The 26,524-nt window shown below is 35.7% G+C and overlaps 2 protein-coding genes and 2 non-coding genes across 7 annotated transcripts; 3 read left to right on the plus strand and 1 right to left on the minus strand.

Annotated features, from left to right (window-relative positions):
* Positions 1-1,086: 1,086 nt before the first annotated feature.
* Positions 1,087-18,173, minus strand: LOC107552272 (centrosomal protein of 63 kDa-like). Of its 3 annotated transcripts, none has more exons than XM_016234133.1 (15): positions 18,094-18,173; positions 17,448-17,550; positions 14,565-14,742; positions 12,797-12,892; positions 12,540-12,662; positions 12,310-12,423; positions 7,631-7,786; positions 6,433-6,578; positions 6,128-6,274; positions 5,925-6,027; positions 5,587-5,784; positions 5,331-5,417; positions 3,438-3,628; positions 2,379-2,700; positions 1,087-1,717 (listed from the first exon to the last, which is right to left on the minus strand). In XM_016234133.1, exons 2-15 carry the CDS (start codon positions 17,486-17,488, stop codon positions 1,541-1,543), a joined length of 2,079 nt encoding a protein of 692 aa, XP_016089619.1. In that variant the 5' UTR covers positions 17,489-17,550; positions 18,094-18,173; the 3' UTR covers positions 1,087-1,540. The 3 variants fall into 3 exon arrangements, with proteins under 3 accessions (XP_016089619.1, XP_016089617.1, XP_016089618.1); XM_016234131.1 differs by having other exon boundaries at positions 7,595-7,786; XM_016234132.1 differs by having other exon boundaries at positions 1,088-1,717; positions 2,400-2,700; positions 7,595-7,786.
* Positions 18,174-19,716: 1,543 nt separating this feature from the next.
* On the plus strand, positions 19,717-19,788 carry trnap-cgg (transfer RNA proline (anticodon CGG)). The gene has a single exon. It is a non-coding gene; the product is annotated as a tRNA-Pro (tRNA).
* Positions 19,789-19,852: 64 nt separating this feature from the next.
* Positions 19,853-25,230, plus strand: LOC107552260 (E3 ubiquitin-protein ligase RNF168-like). 2 transcript variants are annotated; one of them, XM_016234119.1, is made up of 3 exons: positions 19,853-19,907; positions 22,432-22,855; positions 24,427-25,230. In XM_016234119.1, exons 2-3 carry the CDS (start codon positions 22,512-22,514, stop codon positions 24,533-24,535), a joined length of 453 nt encoding a protein of 150 aa, XP_016089605.1. In that variant the 5' UTR covers positions 19,853-19,907; positions 22,432-22,511; the 3' UTR covers positions 24,536-25,230. The 2 variants fall into 2 exon arrangements, with proteins under 2 accessions (XP_016089605.1, XP_016089604.1); XM_016234118.1 differs by lacking the exon at positions 19,853-19,907 and adding an exon at positions 21,041-21,231.
* trnap-ugg (transfer RNA proline (anticodon UGG)) lies at positions 20,125-20,196 on the plus strand. Its single transcript has one exon. It is a non-coding gene; the product is annotated as a tRNA-Pro (tRNA).
* Positions 25,231-26,524: the final 1,294 nt, after the last annotated feature.

A 26,524-nucleotide genomic window follows, 5' to 3' on the forward strand; every position in this document is an offset into this window, starting at 1 on the left:
TTACAGATTTAGAAGAACATGAGGCTAAATGAAGTGTAAATGAGTAAAGGATAACAGTTTACATTTTGGGTTGAACTATGCCTTTAGGTTTGAAGCTAGACTTTCAAGAGCTTTATGGCTGATTTCCATCTTACAAAAAGTCCATTCTGCACAAAAGAATTACATTCTGAAAATGTTGACCTTTTAAAGCAACAGTTTGAACTGTTCAAAACAAAATTATCAGGTGCATTCTTGGCCACAGTTCAACCATTAAGCAAGTCGAGTGTTGATTAATCTGTCAGTTTGCCCTTGACTTAGTCCAGGGCCCCAAGATTCATAAGATCCTTGCAATCAAAAATGCTTTTCCTCTGCAAGCAAAAGAGTAAACGTCCACATTGCCAAATTCCTCAGTGCTGTTTGTTGAGCTTTGCAGGCCTAGTAATCCAGGGTTACGGAATTTTGATCGCAAAACTGCTGGACCGGAGCCTGGCAAAACATATTTCCAGCACTTGCTAATCTGAGGAAGGGAAGAAGGAGCGAGAGAGAAAAAGAGACACATTCCAAAACAAATTTGATTTCGGATATTCCTATTCCCCCCATTTCTCAAAGCAAGTGAGCACATGTCTCCCCCGCAGTATCACTCCGTTGTTGATATATGAGTCTGTGTTCAATAACAACCTTTGGCTATTTCCATGTGCTGGATGCCACATGGATGACATTAACATTCCATGAGCTTTCTCATGTTGAACGTGTGCGCTGTAGTTTGCGCTTGCATGCTGTAAACCGTCAGGCCTGGCACAATCTCTGCATTCTTGGGGTGAAACTCTAAATCATTACAGCGGGCTGTGATAGGCCACTAAACATAGGTGGAGACTTGAGAGAAAAAGCTTGTGTGTTTGACGTAAACTTTATATCTCCGCTGTGCAACACTGTTAAAGGATACGACCCCCGAGAATGTCTCTGATCCCATCACATGTCCAAACAGCTTTTTCCCCGAAGCACAAAGTGACGAAGAAATAAAACCATTCACACAAACTCATCCACTCCCATAACAAACGTAGCTATGAAAACAAGCTCTTTTAATTCAACCCTTAAAACACACATTCTCCACGATCATGTCAGTAGGTTTACAAAAAAGATGTTTTATATATGTTAAGGCTACTATGTACATAAATATTGATTGCATAAGAAAGAAAAATGAGAAAAAGGCACAGCAAAACAGTACAGAATGTCTAAAGTGCTCAAAAAGATGATGACGGTAGATGCAAGAGACCATATGAAAGTTTAAAGTTCAAGGTACAGGTAATAGGGAGTGGATATGCGATCATTCCTTCACTAGAGCAATAGAAATGGAGGTATTCAGCACTTTTGGGACAAAAGTTGTTTGGCACTGCTTTGGTGTCATTTTTGCTGCACTGATGTAACAAGAGTCTTGTCCAATCATCTTGCAGCATCTATAAATCCCGACTAGCAGCCAAAAAACATTCTTCTTCTCAAACAGAAATGGCCTTACTGATAGGTCATCACCTGTATACATCTCTGCAAGTTCAGATCAAGGCACTCAGTGGACGTTTTGGGGGCTGCCGTCCTTGCCCAAGTATTTGGAGACGGTGTTGGCATTTTCCTGCTTCATGCTCTGAATGTGAGCGTCCAGTCTCTGAAGCAGCTCCTGAGACCGCAGCGTTTCCTCCTCCAGAAACCGTGTAGTCACTGAGCCATTTGGAGATCCAGTGGAGTTCTGGAGGAAGAGGGAGGAACTGACTGTTAAGGCTGTATGGGTCAATGGTAAATCGGAGTGTGCACAAAAAAAGAAAAATCTTTTAAAAATCTTCTATAAAACTTGTGCCACGGTCTTATAAATGAACTTTCTTTTTTTCTTATTGTATTGAAAAACCATTTTTAAATAAAAAAAATGATTTTAAATATACTTCTCAAGGTAAACAAAAAATAAATATATAATATATATATATAATATATAGACACACATACTGTATATGAATGGTGAATTTAGAAATATCATTATGTTTTGGGAGTCGACCACATGATGTTTTACACCCTGAATTAAATTATCTCATATTTAAATTGACTTTCTGACCTCAACACAGTCATGAGGGCCTGCAGGTTTTTTTTGTACATGTTGGTTGCACCATGACAACTGATTTTGATTGTTTTTTTTTTTACATAAGTTTATTTGTTCAAATAATTTTCCTTAAAAAAAAATAATGCAACTCAAAAACCAACTCAAGGTTTTCTGTCCAGGAATTTGATTCTTAATATGGCTTTTTTCTTCATTATGATATCTATACAGTTGTATGCATGAGTAGCATTTTTAATATATTTTTGAATAAGTTCATAGATGGGGACATCATGTCCCACTGACCCATATCTCTATTACTGACCAAATGCATAAAGTTGTCTACCGAGCTGGAAGCTTGAGCTTTCTCTCCATTAACCGCTGCACTGAGAAGAGCTGCCATCCTGTGGGCTTTACGACTTGAAGATGAAGATGAGGTAGACGATGCAGAAGAGTGGGCCGGGGACACAGCCATCCTGCTCTCATGTGATTGGCCATCGGAGCGATGAGGGGAAGTTTGCGACAGGTTCTCAAGCTGTTTGAGGAGTGTCTGTATCTGGCCCTCGTAGTGCGAGGCTCTTTCCTGCAGCCGAGTCTCCATGGCCTGCAGCTCCTCCTGGTGTCTGCGCTGTACATCCTCATCAGATCTGTGACAGCACATTACACAACTGCATAATGCACTTATACAAACTACCATTCAAAAGAGTTTCGATACAGTAAGATAAATAAATATTTTTATTCTGCAACAATGAAATAAATTGATCAAAAGCAACAGTAAAGACATTTATGTTACAAAAGATTTGCTGAAATGAGAATCCTAAAAAAAGTATCATGGCTTCCACAAAATTATTAAGCAGCACAACCATTTTAAACATCGATAATAAAAAATAAATGTTTCTTGATCAGCATGATTTCTAAAGGATCATGTGACACTGAAGACTGGAGTAATGGTTGCTGAAAATATAGCTTTGCCATTACAGGAGTAAATTACATTTTAAAATATATTAAAAACAAAACAGTTATTTTAAATTGTAATAATATTTCACAAAATTACTGTTTTACTGTATTTTTAACTACCTTGGTACGTCAAAAACATCAAATAATCTTACTGACCCCAAACTTTTGAATGCTAGTGAACATGCATTCATGTCACTTGTTGGCAAGGATACCTGAATTTTTTGTACAAAGAGTTCACATAGTCATTGACATACTTCTCCTCACTTGATGAGTGATCAAGAAATAGTGCAAAATCATAAACAAATTATTTTCCAAATCCTAAAATGTTCTGTTTATCCCAAATTGTCAACGTGGTCAGACTTTTGGAGTTCTCTGACTGTATGTGTTAAGACGAGTGAACATTTTTTTATGTGGAAATATCAGGTACCTGTTCTGAGCGTTCTTGTTCTGATTTTGTAGTAACGCTCTCTCGTACTTGTCCTGCCAGGTCTGGTTATTGGCTTTCATGCGAGCTCGTAGCTCAGTAATTTCCAGCCTCAGATGCCTGTTCTCTTCCTCCAAACTGTTCAGAGATGACACGTAGCTGTCTCTAAGACTCGCCAGCTCTCCGTTACGCCTCTGACAGATAAACAAAGAGAAAAAGTGATCAACAAAGACGTGAAAAAGGCATGCAAAACAGAAATAAGAAATACAAATGAAAACAATCTGACTTGCATCATAAATTCATCCCTCAGTTTGTAAAAAGTAACAAAATCCATGGTTACGAGGCAAGGCACTGTTAAAAGTTAAAATACACAACCATCCAACTGTTTCAAATTACTAGCCACAAGACACAGTCAGACACAACTGGGTACAAACATTGTCCATGCAAAGTTATAAAGCATCAAATCACTCATCCGCTACGACGGATTTCCGTCAGTTCATAAACACTGAATGAATCAGCCGTTCGAACGAATCAATTGAATGAATGATTCAGCGATAAAATCAGTGACTTGCCGCCACCTGCTGGTGGATTTAGTTTAATTTTTAGCCTATCATTTCAGTTATTTAAATCATATTTATTTATTCAAAATTTTATATTTAAAACATTCTCCACATTAATTTATGAATTTAATTGCACTCATGCTACCTCTGAGCCTCATTAAACGTCTGAAAATGTACCTACAAGCCACTTTTGTGTTCTTCTGAACCACCTCTGTAGTACAAATTAATTTATTAATACTAATTTCATATGATTGGTAACTTATTTGTCTTATTCTACATATTGTTTTAAATAGAAATTTTAAAAAGATTATAAACAAATGTTTGAATTTGACAGATGAAAATGATGCCATTACAAAGGTAAAAAGAAAATACTCCTGTAAATCACTTTAAGGAGATAAATGTCACCTCGTATTAGGAAGGCTAATTTTTGATTATTGATCAGAAGGTGCTCCTAAATTTTTTAATTAGGAGGACAAGCGCTCCTAATTACAAGAAGAAAAAAACTGCTCTTAAATTGGGTGTGTGACAGGTATGGCTGAGGAATGGGGTTTGGTCGAAAAAATTTTTTCAGTCAAAATATTTTTTTTTTGCATTAACCCCTGCAATATAATAAGAAGTAGAATAAGACAAATAAGTTACCAATCATATGAAATTAGCATTAATAAATTAATTTGTACTACAGAGGTGGCACAGAAGAACACAAAAGTGGCTTGTAGGTATATTTTCAGACGTTTAATGAGGCTCAGAGGTAGCATGAGTGCAATTAAATTCATGTGGAGATTAATGTTTTTTTTTTAAAAATTTGAAAACAGAAATATGATTTATATAACTGAAATTATACACTAAAAATGAAACTAAATCCGCCAGCAGGTGGCGCCAAGTCACTGATTTTATCACTGAATCATTCATTCAATTGATTCGTTCGAACGGCTGAATCATTCAGGAATGAAGCAAGTGACTGTCTTTATGAACTGACGGAAATCCGTCGTAGCGACGGAACACTTTAATCCCTGTGAACTGTTTAAATAAAAATCATATTTCTATTAAATAACATACAATTCTTGAAATTTCTGAAATCATGGAGTTTTAATGAATTATGGTTAATTAATTTAAAGTATTGACACTTTCGGATTCTGTTAATGAAATAATCTGTTTGAAAACAAGCAGAGTTTTCATTATAATACCAGAAATCATGGGGCCTTCGAATCAAAAAGGTTGATACTGTTCAAATGATGTTAATGCAGATGCTGTTAACAGAGCTTAATATAGCCCTGATCATTAGTTAAATGAACACAATAAAAGGAAAATAAAGGTTTACTGAGCAAAGGATGGAAACCTTAGGTGATCTTGACTCGACTCTCTCAAGAAGATCACTTAGATGCTGATTCTCAAGCTTTAGAGTTTCAAGCTGGACCTGTGTCACCTACAAAAACCAACATAACAGCACAATCAGTTTATTCATGATATAACAAACCAGTACTTCTCAGCAAGCACAGGTTTCTTCTTATTGGGTGATAAATGGCAGGCTTTTGTTTTTGGTGCCTAATCTAATCTGCCTAATCTGGACAGGTTGCAAGTGTGTTTTGGTGAACCTTGAGTTCTGATGCCCGCCACTCTGCTCGCTCCACTTCTGCCCGTAACTGTCGCTCAATACTGGAGGAGGAACCAGTGAGTGTGGCAATGGTGATGTCACGCTGATGAAGTTCGCTGGTTAACTGAGACACCTCCTTCCTTATTCCCTCCAACTCCCCACAACGAGTCTGTTCAGCCCTCTCAAACTCTGCACGTAACTACAGACACAAAGAGTTAAATTTAACTAAATATGGTCATCAGTCATTTGTACATATATTTTCTCTCATAAATAAAGCTGCTCAACTGCACACTGATAATACCTCAAACTGTAAAAAAATGTATTGCTTATTGTGCATACATGTTTGATTTCAGCTGTACAGCAAGTGTGTTCCTCCTCCATCTGTTTCCACTCATTTTCTCGTCTGCTCATTTCTGCTTTATGTTTTCTCATGCTCTCCAACCTGACAAAACAAAATAGAGTTCAAGGTTTATATTCCAGAATAAGCTTTCTATTGTTAGTTGTTGCTGCTGTCATGAAGAGACTTTTGGAAAACGTCTCACTTGTCTCGAAGTCTGATGACCTCAGCTTTCAGGTGATTCTCACAAGTCTGGGAACTGTTCAACTTGGCTGTGACTTTCTCCAGCTCTTGTCTAAGGGAGGCCAAGTTTGGAGACGAACCGTGTGATGCCAAACATTCCTCTAGAGACCTATACAAAGAGATAAGTGATATTTGTAAAGCATGGTTGCACACTGAGATTGATTGATACTTGATTGTTACTTTATGGACTGTTGCTAAATGATAAATCCTACAATAATATTTATGTGTATGAAAGCACAGAATATTGAAAGGCAGATAATAATATACCTAATGACTTGCTCTTTTGCTTGCAGAGTTTGGTTAAGTCGGGTCACTTCCCGCCGTAACTGCTGCTGCTGGATTCCTGTGCTACGTACAAACTGATCCTGAGCATCAAGTGTAGCCCTTAGCTCCTCTCGCTCTTCACTCAAAACCTGCAGAGAACAGCATTGCCATTATTCAATCAATCACGTTTGATATAAAACAGCATTTTGTGCTTTGCTTAGCTATTAATGCTTGAGCTATTAAACCAGGGGCCAGTTGCATAAACACAGCCACTATGTTAAGACTGTGTCTTAAGGCCAACTAGCAGTTAGACAAGAGATAATCAGTCTCACTTTTCTGATTGAAATTGGGCCAATCTACATTTTTGTAACTGACTTTAAATGACCAGTCTAGAAGAAAACTTTTTAAGACTAGTCTAAGCAGTTTATGCAACCGGCCCTAGTATCTAATGCTTCCTTAAAATCAAGTTGGAACAATAATATTATTGAACTGAGCTTTATGAGTTTTCAAAATATAAAAATGAAATGCAAAATCATCAAAAAAGAGATCCATACAACTTGTGCACTATATTACTTATATAACTGAAGTCTGAAGTTATATTTTGTGTGGGAAACATCCCAAAATTCAAGATTACCCAGAAATAACCTTTTCCTTCAAAGCATGTTTGAGCTTCCGTTGCCCATATCTGATGTGCTCTATGTATGTGATCAATGTTTATATGTGAATAAAAGCCTAAATTAAATATGTTCATCATATAAAGTGAACTTGCCTCTTCAGAAGACTTGCATTAAACTGCTCGATTCATATGGATCACAATTATGTATATATATAATATAATATATATATATAAACATGTGCTTTTTGAAGCTTTACATTTTAGGTTTCATGGACTCTCAATGGATGAACAAAAATTATGAGAGAATATTACAAATATTTTGATTTGTGTTCTGAAATTGAACAAAAGTTTGGTTTTGTAAAATCATGAAAATGAATAAATAATGACCGAATTTTCTTTTTTGGGTGAACTAATCCTTCAAAATTTTAAGAAGGAACTCCCCAGGAAGATACGAAGGCAACATATACCTCCTCTTCCTTTGGTTTTTCACGCCACACCACACACTAATGTCCATCTCTACCTCTACTATTCTTGTGGATCTGGATCTACCTGTCCCCGTACGTGAGCTGCAGCGGGGCAGCTGACCTGATGTTCCTTGATAGAGTCTCCCAGCTCATCCTGAAGCAGCCGAAGTCTCTCCAGTTCCAGTTCTTGAGTATGCAGGCTGTCCTGAGCCCTCTGCAGCTGAGAGCGCAGCCGCTGCAGTTCCGCCTGCTCCTGTGTCTGACCTACACACGGAGTCTGACACGCAAAATTTCACACATACTAATATTACAATACAATTTTACTAATCCTTGAAAGAAGAGTGGTGATCTCATAACTCAATTGTAAAACTTGTACCAGCACTTTCAACCAAAATAACACCATATTAACATATCATGCTTGATTCAGTTTTCAAACCTGGAATAAAACACTGTTAAAGGTGCAGTATGTAATATTGACAGCTAGTGGCTGAAATGGGTACTGCAGTCCAAAATCAAAATAGTGCCTCCTAAGGGCTGATGATACATGGGCAACTTTTTTTTGAGCAATGTTGCCTGGGCACTTTCCTATTGAGAATGGGTAACAAATTTCTATATGGATACTTTAGATCGGTCGTGGGCCCTGTGCCTCAACTGGTTGCCCGTTGACGGCAACATTAGCCAAAGTTGCCCAGCAACATTTCTCAAAAAAGTTTCCCAGTGTATCATCAGCCTTGACTCCACATTCCAACACACATTTCAAAGCTGAATAACTGACTGTAGATTTTTTTTTTTTTTGGAGAAACATATATGTGAACTTAACATGTTTCCTAAATATATGCAAACATATTATGGTATTTTTACGCTTTAGTACAGTCAAAAAATAACATACAGCACCTTTAACCATATAAAGCCTACAGCGTCATATCTGATTTAAAAGGCTTATAAATTGTCAACATGACCAAAACTTTGCAGAACAACCTATACACAATCTATTAATTAGTTTATACTTTTTAGCCTAAAAAAGGTTGTGGTACATGTGTCTTTTGGCTTTAATCTTTAATGATTTTTATAAAGTAAACTTAAGAATAACTTTTATTTTGTTAGTAATATTTCAATACAAACACTTACTGGACTGAAGCATCTTATGTTTACTAGATTATCCATACATCATTTTTTAGAAAAATGTAAAAATTTTATTATCAAATTTATAATACATCAGGCTTTTGAGACGTTTATTTGTATATCTCTCAGTCATTATTGTATTGCATTATACATAAAACTACAGAGCTTTGCTCATAAAACTAAGCATTTAAATATCACCTTACTAAAACATATTATTAAAAGATATAGTGTGATAACTGATATTTACATGCATTTTATCGAAGTAGTCTGTTATAAAAATTTGACTGATTTACATTACAAGCTATCAGAATTTCATTTGACATGTTGGCCATATAAATATCAGCACATACACTAAATTGCATATATTTAGCTCAGTTTGCTAATGTTTTTGAGATGTTTTTTCCTCGAGTATGAGCAGGCCCAGATTAAGAGCATATAATCTTAACCCCCTGGGGCTTTAGCAAACCAAAGGGCCCCCTTCATAGTAGTCTATCTTTGTGTCAGAACATTGTTTTTTTCTCAAATCTAGACACACTACAACACACAGCGATACAAGTAGTATGCATACTAAATATTCCAAGCTACAACATATTAAAAGCATAAATTAATTAACACCAAATACTAAAAGATATAGTGTGATAACTGATATTTACATGCATTTTATCGAAGTAGTCTGTTATAAAAATTGGACTGATTTACATTACAAGCTATCAGAATTTCATTTGACATGTTGGCCATATAAATATCAGCACATACACTAAATTGCATATATTTAGCTCAGTTTGCTAATGTTTTTGAGATGTTTTTTCCTCGAGTATAAGCAGGCCCAGATTAAGAACATATAATCTTAACCCCCTAGGGCTTTAGCAAACCAAAGGGCCCCCTTCATAGTAGTCTATCTTTGTGTCAGAACATTGTTTTTTTTCTCAAATCTAGACACACTACAACACACAGCGATACAAGTAGTATGCATACTAAATATTCCAAGCTACAACATATTAAAAGCATAAATTAATTAACACCAAATATATAATGTCAAAGCAAACAGGTTTTCTTTGGGCTAAAATTCAGCCCATCTGGCCCACGTTTCCCATAAATGTTTTGCTGGGGTTAGGGCCATTAAACAAATAATAATAAATATTTTGAATATACTTAAAATGCATTTAACAATATTATTATTCCATTATATTGCAGGTTTTTATTTACCAAATTAATGTGTTACTTTACAGTTTATTAGAACTATTAAATTATTTTTTGTAGTTGCCTTATGAAAAGCTATACTGTAATTCATGAATCCAAAGTTAACCATAGCAGCCTACTAGTAAGATCATGAATCAGGCAAAATGTTCCTCATTACCATGGTTTTATGGTTTCTATAACAACAACAACAAAAATGTATAATAATAACAATAATGATAATAAACTAACAGAAAAATATGTAGGTCACACTTTATTTTAAGGTGTCCTTGTTACAGTGTAATTATACATATAAGTACTGAGTAATATTAATTAACTACATGTACTTACTATATGGTAAGGGTTAGGATTTTGGTTTGGCTTAGGGTTACTTGCATGTAATTATGCATAATTAATTGTTATTATAATGGTAAGTACATGTAACGTGTAACAAGGACACCTTAAATAAAGTGTTACCAAAATGTAATTATTGTTTGTAATGAAAAATATCTTTAAAACATGAAACTAAAGCAAACTCTATAAAAGAGATGTTTTGCCCTTATAGTACCCAATATAATATTATAATATATAATATAGTATAATATTAGTAGTTTATAATAATAAGTGACATTAACGATAAGGGTCACACTTTATTTTAAGGTGTCCTTGTTACAGTGTAATTGTACATATAAGTACTGAGTAATATTAATTAACGACATGCAGTTATGTAATTATGCATAATTAATTGTTATTATAATAGCAAGTACATTTAACGTGTAACAAGGACACCTTAAAATAAAGTGTTACCATGATAGTTACCATTATGCCATATTTCTACAGCTTTAGTAACTGTATGGTAAATAGGGGTGGTGCACTGTGGATTGATTGAAATGCTTGTATTTTCCATTGAGTACAGTTTACATCAAGACTTCAGTTTACATGGAGCTATTTAATCTTGTTTCAGATAGCATCACCTTTATGTTCACATAAAATGGTGTACGTGTCGTGAGTCGAATTCAAATATATCAAGCGATTGGTTATCAATTTAATAGAGGGGTGGAGAGCGGCGCAAGCGTCGGGCTAGTTCGTCAGCGCTGCTCGGGAGACACCAGTCCGGTCCAGCAGTTCTCTCACGCTGCGTAGTTTAATCAGCTAGCGCAGTTTCTTTACATGGCTTTTGTTGTTTGTTTCCCACACTGCAAAAAATGCTCTTCTTACATAGATTTTTTGTCTTGTTTCCAGCCAAAATATCTAAAAATCTTAAATCAAGAAGGATTTTCTTGACAAGTAAAAATTATTGTCTTATTTTCAGAAAAAACATGTCAAAAGTAAGTGAGTTTTTGCTTGAAACAAGCAAAATAATCTTGTTTTCTGTTTGAAACAACATTATTTTGCTTACCCCACTGGCAGATTATTTTGCTTGTTCTAAGGAAAAACTCACTTAATTTTGACTTGTTTTTTTCTGAAAAATTAAGAATTTTTAGATATTTTGGCTGAAAACAAGACAAAAAAACTAAGTAAGAAAATACTTTTTTTGCAGTGCATGCGCTATAATAAAGCCGAGGCGACTAAAAATACCTGCAACTGTAGTTTAAACGAGTACAAAGACATTTTATCGTTCACAACTTTTTAAGAGAAATACTGCAGACACTTGAAAAGAATCAGTAATATGTGGGGTGGGTGGTGTTTTGGCGATCTGTCCACCGGTAAAGTTTGATTGCTCCCATTGGCCAATCAATCTGCCACCTTTCCATTGTCTCCGACATTTGGATACGATTGCCGCATTTCTCCTCCTAGCAGCAGTCGCACAGAACTTTCAAATTGGTTGTGAAGCAACCATCACCCTCGGCTTATCACCATGGTAAAATGAATGATTTTACTGAATATAATGAATGTATGAATATACCCACACAAAACAAATGACCTCCCAAATAAAAACACAGTAGGTTTTATGGGACTAATCAACGTACATAATGATTTAATCATTATAAAATAATTATTTCTGCCATAATTATTCTTTTCCATTCTCTGCCATTTGACAGAAATAGTGTTTACAGAATAAAGTTAAAGTGGAAAAATATAGGTAATTCTAACCTCACGCTTCTACATCCGGTCGGGCGGTCGCATACTGTCTAGCCGGTCTGTCGCTTGACGTTTGTCGGAGATAGTGGAAAGGTGGCTCTAAGGCCTACTTTTCCTTTCCTCCACAACCAATCACGGGCCTCCCATTGCTCAGGCCCTGGGGCTTCAGCCCTGCCTAGCCCTTATGTTAATCCGGCCCTGAATATGAGCTCCATATTGTCTTATATCATTCTACATGAATCATGTAAGCCTGATCATAAAACATTTTGATTTGATTTTGAAAAACAAAGTCTTAATAATACACACACACACACACACATTTATACGTGTATATATATATATATATATATATATTTTATATACATGCACACACACTTTTTTTTCGTATGTTAGGCTTATAAATGTTCAAATTAGGGCCACCTGGATGAGAGTACACTGTTCAGCCAGGTTCTTCCTTTGTTCCTCCAGTGAAGTCACTTGTTTCTGATACTGCAGTCTTTGCTGTTCCCACTCTGCTGAACGCTGACGGAACTCCTGCATTCAAAAAAATTATTGTTCAATGAACGTCATTCAATTATTGAACTAAAATTATTAAACGATACTATATAAACAAAAAAGAAGTCCACTTTATATTTAGCCAGTCTCTGTACCTCCAACTTGCTTTTGAGGTGAGACAGCTCAGACCTGTCCTCCTCTTTGCTCAGAGCTCCTTCTCGTGCCTCCTTCAGATGCTTACGCTGCAGCTTTTCATAGCTGTGTTTCAATTTAGACAACTGTTGAAAGGCGTTAGTTGTTAACTATATTGATAAAAAACTGTAGTGAAATGAACTAAATCATGTCATACAGTGTGTTTGAGTGTAACAATAATATATACAGCACTGCTGCTAAAAATAAAAGCTGATCGTACTTCATCTTTTACATGCTGCAGCTGTTCTTCATACTTCACAACCAGCTCTTGTTTTCCAGCTTGCGTCTCATCTAGCTGTTTCCCCAGCACTCGGATCTGGAGAACATAAGATCATGCTTATCAGAGCCAGTGTGAACTGCAGCTCAAATATGACACCTAGTGGAGCGTGATCTACTTACAACATACATGAACAATGACTTTATTATATAGTGCACAATGCAGTCAACACGCATGAATATGGGGATCCAAAAGTCTGAAACAAGTAGCCAAAATGCTTTTTTTCCCTGAAATAAAAATTTTCACATAAACATATTATTAGCTTAATAATTTTAGTGCAAAATCAAATTTGAAAAAAATTTATATTAACTTCATGTAGTATTGTCTTATTTTTATTTATTTTTTTTATGCCATAATATTTATTTCAGATTTTTCAAAACCTTTGTTTATTGATAATAAAACACACATTTTTAACATGATCTCAGACTTTTGGACCAATGGAGTAATTACATTTTAATAATATTAGTAATATGTGATATAATATTACTGAATTTAATATAATTTCATATGATTTATGCAACATTAGATGCTAAGTATCTGCATTTGAATCTAATGCACTCTACTTAATCTAACAAAACCAAAATAAAGAAAATAATACCTTTAATAATTAAATAAAAAATTTAAATTCAAAACATGTTATAATAAAATACTGCTTTTCCCTATATTACAGTAATAATGTCATGATCAACATTATATATAATCATAAAGTTTCCTGATTTTAGATTTTTCAAAATCTTTGTTTATTTTAAAGTTAGATGGTGAAGCACATATTGCCAACATGATATTAGACTTCTGGAATAATTACAATTACATTTTAGACAATACATTTTGACAATAAAAGTACATTTTAGATAATATTATTATTATTATATAATGTGATGTCATTTGGCCATTTAATAATATTATGTTGATTTAAGCAAGCATGCAAGCATGTGCATTTTAATCTAATATATTTGGTCAGTTATTCTGATATATGTCATGTCTAGTTGCCCTAACAAAATGAAAACAAAGAAAACAATACCTTTAAAATATAAAAAAATAAAATAATATAAACATTATATCAGAATACTGTCTGTCCCTATATTACTCATGATTGTAATAGTGTCAAGATCTGATATGTAATCAGAGAAACTTATACAAAAATTATTGACGTAGCAATCAAAACAATCAACGTGGCTTTACCAACAACAGTCCTCACCTGTCTAATATGTCACATATTAATGCTTATAATAATGCTCAAACAGAAGCATTCAGTCTAGTCTAGTCTAGTCATGCAGGAAGACCCACGCCTTCATGCAGTTCACCTGCTGTAGCCCCTTTTCCACTACCAACTTCAACATTTGGAAACCACCATCCTGGAGCTCCAGCAGGGACATTATCACCTCTCTCACCCCAAGCGTCTGCCAGGGGTGAAGGTAGAGCATATGACATATGTGATTTTGCTGAGCCATTATATTTAAGAGAGATCTTACCATGGAAAGTGTAACACAAAACCATCAAAATCAGTTTAGTCCGTCAGAAGATTCTGTGGCCTCATATTACATTTAATTGTATGGAACATGCTTTGTCTCATATACTACAGTATTAATAACGGATCAGACAACGGAAAGTTGCTTTATAACTTTCAAGACTTTGTTTCAATGTAAAAAATATGCTTCTTATAACAGTTTCACACTCCAAACGAAAGTTTGAACAAGAGTCGATACAATACCTCTGAGCTCCTCTTGTCGAGCAGAGCTCTGGCTGACTGAAGTTCCTCCTGCGTATTCTGCAGATGCAGCTTCATGGCTCGAACCTCAGCCTCCCATTCACGCCGTTTGTGCCCCACCATGGTGTCAATCTGCTGCATCAGCTCCTGTAATTCCGGCTCACAGGATGACAGGACAGAGCTGTGAAGATGAACAGAACATGCAACCTGAATACTACAAATAGTGGATGCTGTATGCCTACATACAGTGGGTATAGAAAGGAATCACCCCCATTTAAAATAATTGCATTTTGTTGCTTTGCAGCCTGAAATGAAGACAGACACAATTTTTGTTTTATCAAGCTGTATTTACTCAGTGCAACTTATAACATCCAAGTGAAAGATATAACACCAACCTGTCAGAAAAAAAACAAAAAACAATCACCAAGTTGGAAAAAAGATCACCCCCTCCCAAAAATGACTTGTAAATAGTGGTCGACCGATATATCGCCAAGGCCGATATATCGGCCGATATTTGGTATTTTTCAAATATCGGCATCGGCCGATAAGTTTTCCTGATTGGCCAATGCGTTCGAGGCACATCTTTTATTTTGCCGGCGCTGAGAGCGGCAGCGCCTGAGCACACAGTGCTCACATTCTCCCTCTTGTTCGCCATCATCGTTAACATTTCTGTCTAATACGAATAGAAGTATGTCTAATAATCCGATAGAACTGTTAAACAAAGCAATTCAAATGTATACAAAAGTATTATAACGATTGCTTTTATATTATTAGTAATAGGAATGCAAACATTATAATACTTTCTCGTTTGCTGTCAGCATTCAGCAAATATGCATTTATATCATTTAAACAAATCTTTGAATGGCTAATGAAAATGTAATTTCACAAACCTTGCAAACTTATGCCGAGTTCACACTGCACAATTTTCAAACTCGTCGGATCGCCGTTGTTTTCACACTGCGTGACTATCTGGGGTAGCATTCAGTTGCTGCTGTGTTCACACTGCACGATGAATCGGCAACAGGGGGTTTCACACTGCATGACTTCACAATAGGAAGAATCGCCGACAGCTCTGTCTGGTTCGCAAACTACTTTTCACAACAAAACACACGCGAGAAGTGATGAGGAAATAACACGAGAACCCGCGTGCGTCAGACCGGAGTTCTCGATCGCGAGCAAGTTATTATTAAAAATATATATATAGCCCGCAAATTGTCTGTGAGCTGATTTCCAGCTACAAGGAGAAAAAGAAAAACAGATTATGCAGGAGGGAGATGCAGGGTGCAGGGATTGGGTGTTCTGGAAAGAGAGTTGGAGGTAAATAATTTAGCAGTAACTGTTATGCTGATGTTGTGGCTGGTCAAGCAAATGTTTGTGCTTGTTTCTGTATGATATAATTGTTCATATATCTATTAAAATACTGATATTCTGGTCTATAACTTGTAGCGTCTGGACCACTCAAACACACAGTATATATTTTGTTAGCTATAGATTTAACAAATACTCTGTAACACGCTTCCCGCTGCCCTGTATCTTGTTCTCTCATTGGCTGTAGGTCATCGCCGATGGGTTTTTCAGTCAGAACTCATTTCACACAGCGTGATTGTGAATCGCCGACAGCTCCAGACATTTAGCATGCCAAATATTTCGCAGGCATCGGCGATTCCCTCAGATCGCGTCTTTGATAATTCACACTGCGTGATTGTCACTCGCGTGAACGAGCACCGATTTGCCTCCGATGTCGGGCATTTGTCGGCAATTTCGCAAAACCTGCAGGCGAGTGAAAAATTGGGCTAAAATCGTGCAGTGTGAACTCGGCATTAGTCGAATCCAGTTGTGAGATCTTGTGAAGTGTGCATGTGACCTGCATGATCGCATGTTCTCTGCGTGACGTTCGGTCTGTGTAAATTGAATGCTTTAAACATTAAATTCGTGATTTCAAATTATGCTGCGCTTTACGCATTTGCCCAAATGTCATATTCATGTAATTTTCACTGTGTGCTGTTTGTAAAATGAGTGTTACCTTGGCTTTATTTGAAAAAATATGATTCCCAATGCACACAAACTTCCCAGAATACGGAGTGCTCTGTTGGTTAGTTTACTTCCTTTTTAATTATATTTTTATTAAATATGTATTTATTTGTGGAAAAAACTTTGTCATCTAAAGTATAAGTATGTTTGTTTTACAAATTAATTTGTTAATCCATTTTCAAATGATTTCAAATTTCTTGGTTTTGAGACCTTAGTCTTTGCAACTTCAGGGATCTTATCTATGCACAATCAGCTTGTAACACTCCAAAGAGAACGTAAAACTTGAATTCGCATCATATGACCCCTTTAATTAAAATAAATACAATTATATCGGCCATCGGCTGTCAAAAAAACAATATCGGTCGACCACTACTTGTAAACTCAATCAGGTATAGCTAATCACCTTCTCAATAGCACACATGATAGTGCACCTGAAGCAAACAATCAACTACTGTATGGGTGGCAAGGCACTGTCAAAAGATCCCCAGATAAAGTTGTGGACAGGCACATGTCAGATGAGTCCGCAGATGAGACTAAAATTTAATTATTTGGCCTCAACACCAAACAATATGTCTGGTGGAAATACAATACAGCTCACCATCCAAATAACTCCATACAGTAAACCATGGAGGTGGTAATATCCTGTTATGTTGGTGTTATATCTTTCACTTGGATGTTATAAGTTGCACTGAGTAAATATACAGCTGGATAAAACAAAAACTGTCCGTCTTCATTTCAGGCTGTGATTATTTTAAATGGGGTGATTCTTTTCTATACCCAGTGTACATACAAATGTATAACACAAGTCACTTTTTTTTATATGTGGATTGAGCAGAATTGAATTCTCCCATGTACCTGACATCATGATCACGGAGTGTGCTCAGAAATTCCTCCATTATTTCTCAGTGATCTTCCTTGTTCACCCTTACTACAAAAGATCAAAATCTGGGCTGCATGCCTGAGAAAAAGAAAGAAAATTGATTAGCAGAGATGATGGGTGTAAACAACAGAATCACATTTAGCACTGAGTCTGCATTAAAGTTAGTTACCATGGGAAACCGTACACAAATAAGTTACCATCGGTGTGCTCTGAGAGAATTGAGTTGATATTTCAAGTTGTCCCTGACATACTATGATTTCAGCCTTTCGGGTACAACAGTATTTCATTGGTAAAATATGTTAACATATGAAACAGAATGGGTGTTCCAATAATAACGAGATATTAAGCGGTGAGCGATTATTAGACGCTGAATATAATGTGATGATATTACGTTGATAAGTGACATTTTTCGGTGTGTTTGCACACCAGGTCTTATTGTCTTACTACTAATAAATCACTACTTGGCTAACATTAGCCTATTAGCGTGGAGAAATAGTTCGCGCATTGTCTTAACGTTACTGTTACTGTCTTTGCACAGACAATGAATATGCTCTACAATCTTTGAACTCGAGATAAAATTTGTGTTAAAGTTTGTTTTCTGAAAATACAAATCTCACTTACAATTTCTGGGACACTTGACATCATGTTTGTCAGATGGGGTTGTAGGGGTGACAGAAGCTCAAGAACAACACAACACTAGAGAACAGCCACTCTGCCTGCGCTTCCGCAGAGGGTCACGTGTTTCACAGTAAGGATTCTCATTGGACACGTTTGTACAGTAGGCTATGCAACATCCCTGGATAAGTTTGCTAGTAATTTGAACGATCTATTGCTAAAATACCTTTAATATCCCAGTTCCTTCCTAATTTGATAATACATTCTTTACGTTTTTTCCTTTCTTCCTTATATTTCCTACAGTTTAATAGAACAGACATTTCACATTTATCTTTAATCATAAGAAATAATGTATTATTAAGTCTTGTGTGTCCTAACCGTATCAGTATAACTGATTTCTTCTGTTTTGTTTTTACTAGTAATTGTTTTAACTTTAATTATTTTTTTGAAGTCTGTAATATTCTCTTCCTTTATTATCCGAGTCCCAAATCTTTTGCCAGTGATTATCAATGAGCTTTTAATTAATGTTTTTCCTTCATTTTTTCCCCAAGGGAAATCTCTATTTTTGTCATTCTGATTTAACCTTTTTTTTGTGGCTCCCCTGTGAAAACACCCTGGCTCCGCCACTGCAGTACGTCCATTTCCTGAATCTTTAGATCCATCAGTATACGTTTCTAAATATCCATAATAGTTTCTTATTTATGTATTCTCAAACCAACCTACAGATGTTGTCATTTCCATTCTCTAACCATTCCTTTTTCTTTTCAATTTAGCTTGTAATTTGGGATAGTGTGGTGCATTTAAATGCTCTATAACTTATATAATATAACAGACTCTATTTAGTTATCACACAAGCAAACACAATAACGATTTGTATTAATTTTATGTGTTCTGCGCACTTTCATGAGCCATTTTGCTTGCACGAGCCCAATTTATTAAACCTATTAAACCATCTAATGCGGTATCTATTCATTTGGTTTTAAAGATTAATTTACACAACAGTTGTACATAACTGCTCTTTCTACCTACGCCGCTGACGAGAGTAGCAGCTGTATAAACACTCTACATTATCGCAAAGGACTGTGGGTAATTTATTCGACCATCCATGAGGTGTTGATGATATATGATGGATCAGTAACGTCAAGCTTAAGTAGAAAATGCGAGAGCTTCAAAACATATTCACCCACCGAATATTGCATATGGATACCAAGGTGAATAGGTTACAACAAATAGATAATACACTTAAACTTTAATAATACATGACTGTTTACAAATACACGTGTTTTTGGTAAGTGGTGAGCTAACTAGTTATGGATACGATATATGCTGAGTTTACCGTAAGCTGTATATGTACATAATTGTCATTATATAACTGTAATTAAAAAGGTATTTTATATTTGTCGTGTACATACATTCTGAACTGAATTCAGTGTGGAAAGTGCTCAACAATTGCTATGTAGTCTTGCAATATTGAATGAGGCTCATAAGAAGCGTTCATTGTTGTTTTAATGTGGCTCAGCAGAGCAAATTTCACATGCGTAGGTATAGCAACAAAGTGTCCAGTAGAGCAGCAAGTGACAGTGTGTAGTTAGGGCTTTATAGTGTCAGGCCTCACTATTTGTTGCGCGTGGCTCGTTGGTCTAGGGGTATGATTCTCGCTTCGGGTGCGAGAGGTCCCGGGTTCAAATCCCGGACGAGCCCAATATTTTCTTATTTACTTATTTTTAAATGGTCCATTTACTCCTAACAGTAATAAAATAGCATATCTACTCTAGCGGGGTTACCTGTGGAAACGACGACGAGTTTACGGGAACTAGAAGGTAACGTTACGTATGTACGTAGTATCAACGACACTGACTAACGCGTGTAACTTAGAATCCTATGCAGAGTACTAACAATACTTGCATCTAACGTCAACTAATACATTAGTTAATAAGACTAACTTCAACACAACGAGTTTTTTTTTAACGAGGATGCAGTTTGATGGTATTACGATACTAAGCTTTATTTGATATGAATACCTGTCTCTTCACAAGCGGCTCGTTGGTCTAGGGGTATGATTCTCGCTTTGGGTGCGAGAGGTCCCGGGTTCAAATCCCGGACGAGCCCATGTTTTTTGACTTGGATATTTTTGTGAGATAATATGTTAGTAGTGCTCGATTATTATTATTGTGGTATATACTAGCAAAATCCAACCATTTATATAAGAACATTGACTGCTCAAGAAAACTATTTGGTCAAATCATATTGGATGTAATTGTAATGTCACAAAATAAAAAATTAACATATTTTAGGATGAGAAAAAAAGCAAAGCTTTTTACAAAAAAAAAATACTAACATAGAAAACTGTTAAAACAAGTGTTTTCCATTATTCTATATAGCCTACTTTATGAATAACCTATTAATATTATGATGGGTAACACTTTATTTCGATAGTCCACTTTAGACATTCTATTAACAGTAAGTAACTTTGCAACTACATGTCAACTAGCAGTTAGTGGACTATTAGCAGACCGTCTGCTTAATATCTTCTAACACTTTCTTTGTCAACTTATTCTACTAACCCTAAACCTACCCTAACAGTCTACTCTGAGAGTTAGTAAACATGTAGTTGCAAATTAATGAGAATTAGTGGACATGTAGTTACTTATAGTTAGTAGAATGTCTAAAGTGGACTATCGAAATAAAGTGTAACCTTATGATGTCCTCTCTAAGTTTAAGACACTATGTACCTAAAAACATACAATACTGATCAGTATTTTTCCCCTTTTCTTCTCTGCCTCTGACCTTTCTCTGTCCTGAGATCCAAACTGTCTTCCCATATGTGTTGTCATGAACCCTCAGAAGGATAAAGGCTTTATCATCTTTAAATATGGAATTTCTGATCTCCCGGAAATTCATAAAAATTTGCGGTAATGACATGGAGACACTTCTTTCTGAATAACTAGTGAGATTTGCTTTGTGTGGCAATGGGGGAGGAGAAGGGCTTGTATCACCTCCCTCACGACTCCACAGCCACTTTAAAACACGCGGCGCTTATTCAGACTGACAGCAGAACCAGTTTGCTCTTATTCACACACCCACTAATTCTCAGTCAGATGAGTTCCTCTCCTGACAAAGAACTGGATTAGGAGTCATTCTACTGTAAGTATATTTCTTGATTTCTTTCCTTTAAAACTAAGGTTAATTTACATGTATTTTTGTTCGTTTCATTAAACTGATTAAAAAGGATTTTGATATTCAGTTACACAGCAAACGATCTTGGTTTCTCAATAAGTATTTTTTTGTTGTCCAGTAAGGTATCCAAACATAATTAAAACAAGATACATTTACTTTAGAAACAAAACTGCATAAGATATCGACATTTCAAAAATGCTGAAAACTATTCGAATACAACTTAAAATTTTTTCTTACCTCATTATCAAAAGTTTTTCCTTGCTTAAAGTGTAAGCCTTAAGTTTAGTGAGGTTTAAGCTTAAAAAAATGAGATGTATTTTCTGAAACACCATGTTTTTATGCACTATTGCTTCTAATGTACTTATGTTTAATGGTTTAGATGTTTTTAGTGGAGAAAAAAAATAATTGAGTGATTTTTGCAGTGTGCTGGTTAACATGATAAAGTAAAGACACACTGTTAAAACGGTTTGACAAAAGTCAAGTTACAGTTTGACTAAGGATGTTTCTCATATAATCTTTTACCTGACCATCGTGCTAACAAGACAGCAAAATTAACTAAACATATAATATTACGTAAGAGTAGTCTGTCTTCTGGAATATTCTATAAATTGTATATTGTACTGGTGAAGTTAAATTGTAGATGCTCTCATGGTTGCAGAAACCAAAGATCTTGTCATTCTTTCATGCAGTATTGTTTTGTCAGCATTAGTACTCAGAAAGGGGTCAGAGGTCAATACTCAGAGGTCATATTCAAGAGTGGTCTGTATCACAGGTGGTCTGCAGCATTAGAGTAGAATGCTATAAGGATGAATGGTCAGTGGGGGTCGATCGGGCAATGGCTTTGCCATCTGCTTCAAGATTTTACTGTCACTTTACTGTGCTTAAAGGGATAGTTCATACAAATCTGAAAATTCTGTCATCATTTACTCAGATTGTTTCAAACCTGTATGCATTATATATATATATATATATATATATATATAATTTATTTAAATTTTTTTCTTAAGAAAGTTGTGGTCCAAACACTTTTTTTCCTCAAATATCCCCTTTTGAGTTCCAAGTAATACAGGTTTGGAATGACATGGATGTGTGTAAATAATGACAGAATTTTTTTACTACATGTATGGACTACGTTTGAAAGTCTTTTTTCCCCCCTTGTTTTTGCAGAGTACGCTAAACAATTTCCAGAAGACTGAACTACACCAACATCAGATCATCAGATCAAACATCAGTTCCAGTGTTCAGCCATGGTGCTGTTTGAGGATCAGGAATGTGGGGTCTGTTACCTGCGTTACTCCCGCATCGACCGCGTTCCCAGAACTCTCCACTGCAACCACACATTCTGCACCCCCTGTTTGGAGACAATGGGGCTGCATTACAGCAGCCTGCGCACCATTCGCTGTCCCCTCTGTCGCCAGGTGACTTGTGTGGACCGTGGGCTCAGCTTGCAGGAGGCTCTTTTTGTCAATAGCCAAGTGTGGGACAACATTTGCGATGAGCAAGAGGAGGAAGAGGACGAGAGAGAACAGGAAAAAGAGGAAGAGGGGGAAAACGCTAATATGCAGGTGCTGCCCTCATCACAGGTTGAATGGTGAGTGGGTCACTGAAATGACAAGATGATGCTTAATTGTTTTCAAAAATACATTTGAAATGCAATTCAAACATACAATGACTTCTTTGATGCATGTTTTAAATTTCTAAATTAAATTGTTTTCTTTCTTTTTTTTGAGGGACATTGTCAAAAACAAAAGGGGGATACAACTGTCCTGATGATATAATTAAGAAAAAGCCTTATTTAAAAGAATGAACTAAAAAAGAAACCATTATTAAGTAGTCTGGCATAATCTATTATTCTAATAGTAAAAAGTTAAGTGGTTTTATTAAGATATTATTATTATTTAAAAAGATTTTGTTAAAAAATGAAGAAACTGAAAAAAAAAAATCAGTATAATAGAAACATAATTATATAATAGAAAAGACCCTTGCAGACCCTAATGACTGTGTGTCAAGGTCAATACACCTCTTAAAAAAGAATTTGACTGTTTTATGAAATGTCAAGGCTAGTTCAGGGTGTAAAATGTCATGGGGTGCGACTCCCCCAAAAACGTAATGATATTTGTACAAATATTTTTTTTCCTTGAAAAATATGTTCAAAAACGTTTTTTTATAAGATGTTTTCACTCACACATATTCATGGAGAATATGTTATTCCTTTTGAACTTGGTTACACCACATGACATTTTTAGAGTCATTACATAAACCTTGTTGAAAATGGAACTTGGTATATTTGTTTTAACTAATTTTAGAAAATATTTTTCATTGTCCTCATATACTTATTTTTCACTGACCCGAGTACCTGAGGGCCTGTTTACACCTGGTCACTTCATGCGTTTTTTCTGATCGGATAGCAATCCGATCGTGAAAAGACCAGGTGTAAATGCCCTCCGAAACGCATTCGAGACGGATATAAATCCGATCGCGCAAACCACTTCAGGAGGTGGTCTGGGCCGCATTCCAGACGAAACTGGACAAGTGTAAATGCATCTGGTTGTTGAAACCGCATATGTAAATTTTACTCCTCCCAAAATATTAAAATAATAAACGTGTGAGAGCGTGTTATATATATGACATTAGTCAGACTGCGCTAATGCAGCACGCATCGCTGCAGACGAGTAGCTGAGTGTCTCTTCAGCAAGCCGAAGCGCAAATTGTTCCAAAAAATATAGGAATTGAAGATCGGATTTATATCCGTTTTGCGACTACACATTTATGTGGCCAAGTGTAAATGGAAACGGTTTAACAAATCAGCGAAAACGCATGAAATGACCAGGTGTAAACAGGCCCTCAGTGACTGGTGACTAATGTGTAACATGCAACCAGATGCTAAAATTAATTTACAGAGTCAAGTGAGCCTTTTGAATCAGCAACCTCCATATATCACCTGTTTCAGTTTATAAGTAGCCAGAATACTAGCAGAAAGTGTGCACCCGTTGTCACATGTGATTTTGTCAGTAGAGCATTTGGTCTCAAATCCCTCAAATTTTTATACTTAAAGAGAAATCTCAGTGTCTGTAATAGTAGCTAGAAAATAAGTCCCGAGGTCAAGGATGAATGCATTTGTGTTCCCATTCATACCTAACTTCCTCCTGTCTCTGGTTTTAGTCCAGTGCGAAAACAACACAGACCCAAACTCCGACTCCCGTCTTTCCTGAAGAGAATGAGTTTTTCCAGGCACCCCGAAGAGAGGATTGTTCCCACCTGCAATGTGTAAGTCTTACTGTAATGATCGACAACTCAGTTGTGTATGCCATGTGCTAATTACGTCTGGCGTAGCCTACTGAAAAAGCGGGAGCAACAGTCAGTCCTGGACAAGGTTGTTTAAACAAATCCAATCCCCTTCCATGTGCTTCTGCGACTGCATTTTCCACTTGAATAGCCACAAGTCCGAATCCTGCTCCTCCATCTGAGGGGAACTTCTCATTAGATATTCCACCCTTAATCCGTCCCAGCTGCTGAGGCCGGATTTGCTTCAGCTGTCCCGAGAGACGGAGGGTCCCAGATGCGAAACAAGACTTTCAGAACAGATGGCATCTTGTGAAAGATTCTGATCACCCCCACATCTCAAATGGACTCTTTTAAGTTATTTTAAGCTTTGTTATTTATATAACTTATAAATTATTGTAAATTCAAAAATCTGATTGCTAAATGTTGTTGGTTACTTTTTAAACAGTACATCATTATGTCCTGATTTACATGCCTATCTAGAGCAGAGGGGGTTCAAACTTTTTGATACAAAGACCCCGAATATGACATTACCTTTCTGAGGGACCTCTGTTTCCAAAGAAAAAATAATCAACTTTTTTTATATTATCATTGTGCTTGAAAAAGAATAAAACAAATGCAATACCATGACTTTTACTAGGCAAATGAACAATTATATATGAAATGAAATGTTGAAATGTACAAATTAATGCCAAATTAAAAACATAAGTATATTCCATACTGTTGGCATATTCACTGTAGTGTGTCTGCAACTGACCAAAACAACAACAATGGAATCACTCAGCCGTGTCAATGGATTATACATGCTTTACATTAAACATATGTCATCTTCTATGTATAATTTCTTAAAGAGTTTACCAAGGGTTCTTATACTACATTGGCAAATACAGAGTCTTACAGAGAGAAAAGACAGAGAGAGAAAAAAAAATAAACATTTAAAGAGAATTCTTGACGTGAATTCTTGGAACATGAAACAATGATATGTTTATGTTTCCTCAGAAGGCTTCACAAGCAGGTAACACAACCAAAATAAAGATGTAAAGTGATTATAAAGCTTTATTATCCTGTTTCACAACACATTCTTCTACTACAGAAATATCCAAGCACTATCAAATGACTATCCATGAGTCAATTCACCAGTCTCTGTCTGTGCTGCTGCTTTACAGGCCTCATAAATATAATGTAAGTCAAAGAGACAACTGCTGATTTATGATTCTCATTGATGGTTGATCAGAAGCCAAACAGAAAATGTACTCACAGTTTCAGTAAAGAGCGTGAACTAGTTTCACCTACACCTATGCAAACCTGTTTAGAGAGAAACGGTGGATTAAGCTTTGACCTGTTTTGACAAGTCTTGCAAAGCTTTCACGTGTAAAATTATACTGCTTAATTTGTCAGTTATAACTTAAAGCTGTTTCCTGAGGTTTACAACCTCTTGAGAAGACAACCTAATAAACACTAACAGTTTACATTACAAAGTCAAGAGATAATACTGTATGAAAACAACTAGGATAAAAACATGTATATACAGTATATATTAGGTCTTTATGCTCACTAAGGCTGCATTTATTTGATCAAATATACAGTAAAAACAGTCATTTTGTAAAATGCTATTACGTTTTAAAAATACCTAATTCTATTTGATGTATTTAAAAATATAATTTATTCCTGTGATGGCAAAGCTGAATTTTCAGCAGCTATTACTCCAGACTTCGGTGTCACATGATCCTTCAGGAATCATTCTAATATGGAATCATTCTTAATTCTATTTTTAAACTATAATATAGATTAATTCAATTCTATTAACATTCTAATAATCCACATTTCTATCTAAAATTGTATAATTCTATTTTAGATTACATTTACATTGTAATACTTCACAATATTAGTGTTTTACTGTATTTTTCAACAAATAAATGCTGATCATAAGAGACTAAAATATATATTTTAAATATTAATTCTTATTCCAAACTTTGAC

This window comes from Sinocyclocheilus grahami, unplaced genomic scaffold, assembly GCF_001515645.1.
Source record: "Sinocyclocheilus grahami isolate Dianchi unplaced genomic scaffold, SAMN03320097.WGS_v1.1 scaffold444.1, whole genome shotgun sequence".
Lineage (NCBI taxonomy): Eukaryota > Metazoa > Chordata > Actinopteri > Cypriniformes > Cyprinidae > Sinocyclocheilus > Sinocyclocheilus grahami.

Coding starts and splice junctions, on each gene's coding strand:
- LOC107552260 (XM_016234119.1), top strand. CDS start 22,512: ATGGTGCTGTTTGAGGATCAGGAATGTGGGGTCTGTTACCTGCGTTAC. Junction 22,856..24,426: donor CCCTCATCACAGGTTGAATG/GTGAGTGGGTCA, acceptor CTCTGGTTTTAG/TCCAGTGCGAAAACAACACA.
- LOC107552272 (XM_016234131.1), bottom strand. CDS start 17,488: ATGGAGGAATTTCTGAGCACACTCCGTGATCATGATGTCAG. Junction 12,663..12,796: donor TGCAGCATGTAAAAGATGAA/GTACGATCAGCT, acceptor GCCTTTCAACAG/TTGTCTAAATTGAAACACAG. Junction 3,629..5,330: donor TCGAGTCAAGATCACCTAAG/GTTTCCATCCTT, acceptor TTTATCTGTCAG/AGGCGTAACGGAGAGCTGGC.